Source organism: Haliotis rufescens, unplaced genomic scaffold (genome assembly GCF_023055435.1).
Source record: "Haliotis rufescens isolate VD_foot unplaced genomic scaffold, xgHalRufe1.0.p SCAF_6, whole genome shotgun sequence".
NCBI classification, from domain to species: domain Eukaryota; kingdom Metazoa; phylum Mollusca; class Gastropoda; order Lepetellida; family Haliotidae; genus Haliotis; species Haliotis rufescens.
Window position 1 is genome coordinate 20,061,803 of NW_025964334.1, and position 9,801 is coordinate 20,071,603.

The 9,801-nt window shown below is 42.1% G+C and overlaps 1 protein-coding gene across 3 annotated transcripts; it reads right to left on the reverse strand.

Annotated features, from left to right (window-relative positions):
* Positions 1 to 718: 718 nt before the first annotated feature.
* LOC124113684 (trans-1,2-dihydrobenzene-1,2-diol dehydrogenase-like) lies at positions 719 to 9,599 on the reverse strand. Of its 3 annotated transcripts, none has more exons than XM_048386251.1 (8): positions 9,518 to 9,599; positions 6,817 to 6,912; positions 5,728 to 5,839; positions 5,224 to 5,387; positions 3,904 to 4,153; positions 3,354 to 3,481; positions 2,693 to 2,810; positions 719 to 925 (listed from the first exon to the last, which is right to left on the reverse strand). In XM_048386251.1, exons 1-8 carry the CDS (start codon positions 9,596 to 9,598, stop codon positions 813 to 815), a joined length of 1,062 nt encoding a protein of 353 aa, XP_048242208.1. In that variant the 5' UTR covers position 9,599; the 3' UTR covers positions 719 to 812. The 3 variants fall into 3 exon arrangements, with proteins under 3 accessions (XP_048242208.1, XP_046330116.2, XP_048242209.1); XM_046474160.2 differs by lacking the exon at positions 9,518 to 9,599 and adding an exon at positions 9,183 to 9,331; XM_048386252.1 differs by lacking the exon at positions 9,518 to 9,599 and adding an exon at positions 9,137 to 9,157.
* Between the last annotated feature and the right edge of the window lie 202 nt (positions 9,600 to 9,801).

The window sequence follows — 9,801 nt, forward strand, 5'->3', positions numbered from 1 at the left end:
CCTGTTATGTGTCCAAGTTAAGATTCAAAGATATAAACAAACTTCACTTCACCCTACCCCCCCCCCCCCCCCGCACCCATACCCCCAGCCCACACAAATTCGAAAGAACACCTGACAGTTTCAGCAAGACCAATTTGATGAGAGATTTGCATCTATTCTGTCTGTCTGTATGCCAGAGTAGTTAATGGGGCTATAAAAAATATACCATGGGATTGTGATTCGGAACTTTTGTATTTCCATGTCAGGTACATGTACACACCAATATGAACAGGGTCAAACTTGTTGCCGTGGAAACGGAAAAAATAAAACTTCTAAACATCCCTAAATTGTAAAAAGCACCAGCTGAAAACCTGGTCAGCTTAAGAGATATGGTCCAGGCAAATACATCACAATGAACAGAGTCAAAGCCAAACTTGTTGCCATGGAAAGGGAACAAATCTACCAAAATTGGATGTAAAATCTTGAATAGTTTTGGGGTTCCTCTCCAGAAACAACACTTCACCCGTTTCAGCTGAGTCTAACTTGTTTCCTTGGAAACAGGAAAATATTAAATACTTAAAATTTTTCTCTCACAGTTTTCCAGTTATGATTCGGAAACGAAAACGGACGGCCAGACTAAATCAGACAGACTGTCCGAGCTGGTGACTATATCCCCCGCATTATATACCGCTGTAATATCGCTCACTTTCACACCACTTTTACAAATATATAACAATTATTTCCACCGTTATTAAACCTTTATTGGTATAATTATACAAAACACGGATTCAATACATTCTTATCCTCTGGAACATCCGAACATATTGTAAGGTTTACACTGTGTACGGGAAATCGTATTTGACGCCAAGTTCGTTGAGCACTGTCTCGATCACTCCCATGATGTTGAGGCTGTTCTCGTGGGTGATCAGGGGACACTCCAACAGGCCTGGCAAAGAAACATTGAACAGAGGGTTAACATGCAGCTTAAAGTAAGGAAATGTTTTCCTCTGGTTATACATAAACCCGTATACTGTAAGGACGTTCTCATGGGTGATCAGCGGACAGGCCTGGATAGTAAAGTGGAACATAAAAGGGGAATAGAAAAGTGGAACACAAAAGTTCAGCTTGAAGTAAGGAAATATGTTCCTCTGTCTATACATAAACCCGTATACTGTAAGGATGTTCTCATGGGTGATCAGCGGACTGTTCTGGGAATAGAAAAGTGGAACATGAAAGTTCACTTTGAAGTAGGGAAATATGTTCCTCTGTCTATACATTAACCCGTATACTGTAAGGATGTTCTCATGGGTGATCAGCGGACAGGCCTGGGTAGAATAGTGGAACATAAAAGTTCAGCTTGAAGTAAGGAAATATGTTCCTCTGTGTATACATAAACCCGTATACTGTAAGGATGTTCTCATGGGTGATCAGCGGACAGGCCTGGGAATAGAAAAGTGGAACATAAAAGTTCAGCTTGAAGTAAGGAAATATGTTCCTCTGTCTATACATTAACCCGTATACTGTAAGGATGTTCTCATGGGTGATCAGCGGACTGTTCTGGGAATAGAAATGTGGAACATAAAAGTTCAGCTTGAAGTAAGGAAATATGTTCCTCTGTCTATACATTAACCCGTATACTGTAAGGATGTTCTCATGGGTGATCAGCGGACAGGCCTGGGTAGAATAGTGGAACATAAAAGTTCAGCTTGAAGTAAGGAAATATGTTCCTCTGTCTATACATAAACCCGTATACTGAAAGGATGTTCTCATGGGTGATCAGCGGACAGGCCTGGGTAGAATAGTGGAACATAAAAGTTCAGCTTGAAGTAAGGAAATATGTTCCTCTGTCTATACATTAACCCGTATACTGAAAGGATGTTCTCATGGGTGATCAGCGGACTGTTCTGGGAATAGAAAAGTGGAACATGAAAGTTCACTTTGAAGTAGGGAAATATGTTCCTCTGTCTATACATTAACCCGTATACTGTAAGGATGTTCTCATGGGTGATCAGCGGACAGGCCTGGGAATAGAAAAGTGGAACATAAAAGGGGAATAGAAAAGTAGAACATAAAAGTTCAGCTTGAAGTAAGGAAATATGTTCCTCTGGTTATACACTATTCGTATATTTTGGTGTAACTATTCTATTCAGTCAGTCGGATGTCACAAAATATATGCCAACCCTAATTATTGTATTATTTATTAGTATTATTTTGTTTTAGTTCGTGTTTCATATGTTTGACAACTGTATACCTCCATCCTTATGAGCAATGGTTTCTAAAGGCCCTATTCCCATGGAGACCCAGGTAAAAATAGATCCGAAAGGCCCCACTTCCTGATCATAAGGATGACTAAATGGATCATGTAGTCAGGTTTGGTGGCTCGATTGGTTGAGTGTCACTGTGATAATATCAACCACTGGCGAATGCGTCTGACTGTGGCGTTAAACAATATTCACTCACTCACTCACTAGAAAAACTTCCACTCGTTATTCAGCGACCACTAGTAATTTTATCACGACAGCGGAAAAGAATTCTACCGAGCTATTCAATGAAGAGATTCGCTGAAAACGTTTATAACAATGATTTTCACTAATAATATACCTCGGTTTGAAAGAGGTTTTATATACAATGTATCCAATATTTCAAAAGCCCGTTTTTATATCAAAATATGCATACAAAACATTTTCCAAAATATTGTATCTTATGTGTTTACCTTTCTGTAAACACTCTCTGACACAGCGTTGTTCGTATTGAAAGCCAAGATTTTCCTTGAAATCAAATGTTCCCATTGGAGAGGACAGCTTTGTCGGTGCCCAAAATGGTGGCTCGATCTGAAAACAAACATCAATGACTTCTTATGTAAATTAGAATTTATGAATACAAAACGGTTAGGCAGTGTCAAAATGGACCAGGCAACGTGGCCAAAACGGCCAATTTTTAAACCATTTTAACCACATTGTCGTCCAGTTTGGCAGACACCGGTCGTCTGAACAGAATTTCCTGGTCTATTTTGTCAGACAAGGTTCTTTTGAACCAGATTGTCTGGTCCGTTTTGTCAGACAAGGTTCTTTTGAACCAGATTGTCTGGTCCGTTTTGTCAGACAAGGTTCTTTTGAACCAGATTGTCTGGTCCGTTTTGTCAGACAAGGTTCTTTTGAACCAGATTGTCTGGTCCGTTTTGTCAGACAAGGTTCTTTTAAACCAGATTGTCTGGTCCGTTTTGGCGGACATGGTTTGTTTGAACCAAACTTCCGGGTCCGTTTTGGCAAACATCAGTTGTTTGAACGAGATTGTCATGTTCGTTTAGGCGCTGGTTAGCCTTGACTGTTTCTCAGAGTCTAGGAGACTTTCAGAGATTCCAGGACGTCGCTTACCCTGATGCTTCCTTCACTTCCAAGTATGGTTGCTGCGTTGTCGCCATGCTTCGTGGTGGTGTTGTACACTAGGCTTGCGATACGACCCCCACTGAACCTGAGAGTGATTGCAGCCCCGATGTCGACTCCTGAATCATGATGAGTTATCTTATTCAAATTGTGCGTGAGTGAGTTAGTTGAGTTTAAAACCATTGATTCCTTCAGCTGTATCGTCGTCTGTTAGCTGAATGTTAGAGAAAACCATTAACGCAGATCGATGTTTACCACTTTAGTGTAACACATGAGGAGGGATATGGTGCTGATCATATTCAAGTCGAATCTAGGATTCGAACCTTCTATAAGAACTGTGACGCCTTAGACCAATGGGCCACCAATACCCCTATTTCATCCAAATTGTACATGACATCAAAAGTTTTAAACGATCTATTTTAGTGATACATTCATTGTCATTCAGTTTTAATTGTTTTGTTCTTTAGGTCAGCAATGTAATATTTTTTTCGATTTTATTATAATAGTAATTATTCATTAACAAAGATAATAATAGTCATACCACTCTCGGAAAGCTGGCCTTCAACGCTAATCTTCTCTGGTTTTTCATTGAACACAAAATCAGCAAACATGACGGTGTAGCAGCCAAGATCGAGCAGCCCACCTCCTCCAAGCTCCTTTTTGTGAATTCTTTCGTTGCTATAATTGTTGACGCAGAACTTGGCAGTCACCATCTTGATATCCCCCAGCGTTCCAGATTCCAGTTCCCGGCGAACTTGGTCGAAGACAGGGAAGGTTCTGGTCCAGAACCCCTGTGAAACAGAAATGTAATGTGATGCATTCCCTGGGCCTTCTTTCACAACGCGACCTTAGCGCCAACACACCTCCCATGCCTCAACGTAGATTTACGTTAATATTAGCACTACTATTGCCTTGTTCCAGTGGGCCCTGCTTCGGGTGAGTTCGCTTCATTCCAACTGAGCCATTTCACCCATTCGTGACCAACTCGTTTTATTCCGGGACAAGCCGAATAGCGACCCGTGCCCTTCTCGTGGCCATTTTTGCGACCGGGTTCCGTCCTAGCGCAAACGGGCATACCTAAAACAATTGTCAACTCGTTGCGTAATGGTTCACACATTTTCCCTATATATTATATATATTTCAGATGCAATTTAAAGCACATCGGGACATGCTGAATTATACAGTATGATTGAACACATTTAACTGTGTGTTGGGTATATTTTTAGATGCACGACATATGTAAAATCAAAAAATGTTTCTGAGGGATTCTTTGACGAAGAACTTGAAATCATACGCGCATTCTGATTGGTTTGTCGTATTTTCGCACATAACATTCATCGATAGGGGGACGAGTCTTCTTGCAGGTGACGGAAAAGGGCGAGTGGAGACAAATGCCATTTCAACACGACCGACACACAGGATGCCCTAGATGCCCAGTCCTCCTAGATGCTTCATGTCTGTGAGCAGAAGGTTTGCAGTAAAAATGCCAAGGAAGTACTGCATTTCCAATGTGCATTCCACTAAGACTATGTACTGTGTATAGTACGACTGAGTGAGTGAATGTATTTTACGCCGCCAAGGCAAACCAGTGACTGAAATGGTAATTGGCCAACCTCACCCCATTTCGTCAACGCAACGATGACTCAAGCTGTGATTTGTCCCCATGCAGTGGTAAACATGCCTCCGCCTAAACACATTCGATAACTGATCTCCTGTGTTTAATTTTCGTTAGTCTTATGTACACGTACTTACCTATTTAGAAGTTTTTATCCTAAATCAATTCAAAAGATACTTATATACAATCAACCTTCACAAAAACCTAGTTCCAACTAATAACACGATGTGGTTTTCGTTTGGTTACCTCCATGAAGAAGAGCTTCTTCTCTTTGGCGAGGGCGAACAATTCTTTAGCTGCCGCCACTGTCATAGTAACGGGTTTCTCACACAGAACATGTTTCCCAGCATTCAGACACAGAACACTCAGTTTGTGATGTTCTGGGTGAATCGAACCGATGTACACGACCTCTGGAAAAATATAACGATGAAAAATATATCGATTCAAAAATATTATTTTAGCTCAATATTCTGTCAACTAATTATGTTCTATTTTCCTATGTCAGGGCATTTGTCACCAGGGGGCACTTTGTCTGGCATCAATCTGCCACCAGGGGGGACTTTATCTAACGTCAGTCTGCCACCAGGTGGCACTTTGCCTGACCCGACTTCTTTCCCACCCCACCATAAAACTCTCTTTCTCAGAGAGGTTTAAGTTGTTCGCAAGAATAGAGACTGCACATGACTGCCCCTCACCAAAGACCAAACATAATCCTACTAACCACTACAACAGCTGATCAAAATACCTTACCAACATCTGGGTTTTGAACAAATTCTTCGTAGCTCCCATATGCTGTTTGGATGCTGAATTTGTCTGCAAAAGCTTGGGCCTTTTCCTTGGATCTCGCTGCAATGGCTACGACCTGCAAGGAAAATTGTCGAACAGATAAGCATCCTCTCCTCTCAAAAGATGACCAGAATGGACATTGTAGGCACGTATGACCATCATGGGTCATTGGAGGCCTCGTGTGACCAGCATGGGTCACTGGAGGCCTCGTATGACCAGCATGGGTCACTGGAGGCCTCGTATGACCAGCATGGGACACTGTAGGCCTCGTATGACCATCATGGGTCACTGGAGGCCTCGTATGACCATCATGGGACACTGTAGGCCTCGTTTGACCATCATGGGTCACTGTAGGCCTCGTATGACCATCATGGGTCACTGTAGGCCTCGTATGACCATCGTGGGTCACTGTAGGCCTCGTATGACCATCATGGGACACTGTAGGCCTCGTATGACCATCATGGGTCACTGGAGGCCTCGTATGACCATCATGGGTCACTGTAGGCCTCGTATGACCATCATGGGTCACTGGAGGCCTCGTATGACCATCATGGGTCACTGGAGACATGATCTGCAAGAAGGGGCAGTGAAGACCATCCAAGGACTGATTATTCTTATAAGTGAAGCTACTCATGTTAATCCCTCTGACGAATGTAATTGATGTTACCGTTAATCCTTCACCCACCATATATAATTTTATATTATGTTTATTTTCAGTCCTGCTTGGCAACGGCATAAGATCCATACACTACAATAAAGAATATGTAATACATAATTGTTGTCTCTTTGTCAACTTCTAAGAAATGCCTGTCAAACAATTTACAATTAGATGTTTCTTAGAAATTGATTATCTTTAAAGAGGATCATCCAACCATCCCGCTATTATCCGCCGAGTTTGAGCAAGGGACACTGAGCATATAGTATACAAGATGTGTCAGTGCGATATTGTTGTTCCGCAGATAACATACGTATTCCTATCAATTGGCTGACTACCACAAAAAATGAATAGCTGATTGTGTATATAAGATATTCCATGTCGATAATTAATGTCACCTTGTGTTCATTCGGGTTCTGTTTGACCAAAGCCGAAACGAACTTGCTGCTTATTCCCCCGGCGCTGATGATACCCCACCTGGTTGCCATGGTGATCTAAAACATGGTATTAAAAATAGACATTAATAATCATTAATAATTCATTTTGCGGTGAAAGGACTGTGATCCACCTTAGATCGTTCAGTGCTCGCTGTGCAGAGTTGAGGCCGATGCAAGGATTCACTGGCGTTAATCCTAACTCAATATTGTTGTGTGTTTGTTTTGTTTGGCGCCTCACTCAACAATAGGGGGCACGGATGGCCCAGTCGTCTAAGGCGCCGCGATTAGCTGCGCAGAGTTGCGTCCCTTGGGCACGCCAGAAACCTATGATTGTGGGTTCGAATCCCAGTTCGCCCCAATTATGTTTCTAGGTTTGTCAGCACCATACCCGTGCTCGTGGGTTTCACCGAAGTGGTAAACGTCTGAGACCTGCATCACTTCGGGCTTTCCTCCCACATTAAGCTGACACGCCGTGATATAACTGGAATAATGTTAAAAGCGGCGTTAAACCCAACTCACTCACTCACTCAACAATATTCCATATTTGACGACGACCTGTAAATAATCCAGGCTGGACTTGACAATACAGTGATCGATACTGTGTAATGATCCACGCTGTCGAGGTACGATCACACGCTATGAACCAAGTCACGGATCATGACCACACGATCCATTTAGTCATTTCTTGGTGTCCTATTGTAACGGAAGTGTTCATATATTTCATTTTTGTTCAGTAAAAACTGTTATTTTGCTCTAGATAATCCCATGTTAATTTAATCGAATGAGACAACTATTTTTCTTCATTGTTTTAGACGAATACAGGATTCAGTCACAAAATACATTTGCTTGTTTGTTTGTTATTTAACGCCGCACTCAGCAAAATTCCGGCTATATGACGGCGGTCTGTAAATGATCGAGTCTGCACCCGACAATCTAGTGATTGACATCATAAGCATCGATCTACGCAATTGGGATACAATGAGATTATTGTACAACCTTTAATCACGTTCATACAAAATTTAGAGCAGATACCAGTTGACAGTTGACATATAATATTTGGTTTTGCTAAACACCACTGAGTAGAATGATGTGCTTCCGACGCCTTCGACTTCGAATTCAATTGAAATATATCACATTATACCTTATGTCAGCCATGTCCAGACTCGAGTATGTTCAGGAGTGAGTGAGTGAGTATGGTTTTACGACGCTTTTAGCAATATTCCAGCAATATTACGGCGGGGGACACCAGAAATGGGCTTCAAACATTGTACCCATGTCGGGAATCGAACCCGGGTCTTCGGCGTGACGAGCGAACGCTTTAACCACTAGGCTACCCGACCGCCCCTAGTATGTTCAGGAAGTCGCGATACAGGTGGAATATTGCTGATTACGACGTTAAACATCATTTACTCCCTCATCCTGAAAAAGACCGCCACCGTGGTCTAGTGGTAGAGTGCGACATGGTATCTTACTGGGCTAGCACTATAAAATCGGCATTACTCCGGACTCGTACAAGCAGACGCGCGCGCACGCACGCACACACATACACATGCATGCAAGACGTTATATTGTGAATATATCACCTCACCTCATCCTGAAAAGGCACACAACTCAAAGATGCCGTTAAAGATCTTGTCCGGAATACCGAACACCATCTAATTTTCTGATAGTCATTGCTCACCCCTGAATCCCGAAAACTACTTTACACAAATCGCCAAAGCATGATTGAGAAAATCATTAAAAAAATGCATAGAGAATATTTTTATCATTATTTTTTTAAATGGTGAATCAGAGAACCAAAAACGATTGTATTTACATGCCATACTGCTGAGATCCTAATATCCTCTTAAAGACCCCTGAGTCCCGCGTACTAAAAGAGGGTTGGCAGCCTCATTCAACGATTCCACTCCATGCTTTACAGTATCGGCCCTAGAATAGGTAAAAATAGGTCTTCAGCAACCCATGCTTGCCGTAAAAGGCGACTATGCCTGTCATAAGAGGCGACTAACGGGATCGGGTGGTCAGACTCGCTGACTTGGTTGATGCATGTCATCCCAATTGCGTGGATTGTCTGGTCCAGACTCGATTATTTACAGACCGCCGTCATATAGCTATATCACTGAGTGTGGCGTTAAACAACAAACAAGCAAACAAAAGTATCGCGTTAACAAAACCTGTCGGTTTACACAGACTCCACTTTATCAAAACCTTTTGATTCAAAGGTTATGTAAAATGAAGCAAATGTTGACTTTATGGTTGTAACTGAATAAAGTCGTTATACTTGTTAATGTGCATGCCGGGCGTCAGAGGATGTCAAAATGTCTCACCTTCACTCCCGTCGGCGAGGGAAATGTGATCACTGTCACGTGATATTCAGTTAAATGGGAAGCGGCACAAGGTCAGTGAGACAAAGGTCAGTGAGACAAAGGTCACCAGGCAAGAAAACAAAATACTATCTAAACGCAATCACGCGACTTCATTCGTGTCAACTCGGTTCCTTCCGTGAGCTATGTACTAACTCTGGCAGCAATGAACGAAGGCTCGCTATAACATGAGTTTAGAGCTTACCGCGTACTGACCATCTTTACCGATCTAGTACTTTCAACATGGCAACCGATTTTGAGGAAACAAATTGAGGTTAATAAAAAAATATTTATCATACCTCATACCAGAATGATGAAATATGATTGGTCCACGTGATGTTGATAAAATACTGTGAAACCCGCCTTGGAGGGTAATACATTTCTCAGCGGTAGATTAAATCTCTTCAAAGCTAAATGCCGCACGCTTTTTCCTCCAGTCAATGGAAGTCACGTGACATAGAGTGAGTGAGTAAGAAAGTGGTGCTTTAAGCCGCATCAGCAATATTCCAGCTATTCGCGGCTAGAAAAACAAAACTACCTTTAGACCACGTGACATAGAGTAAGTTGACCTCAGCTCAAACGA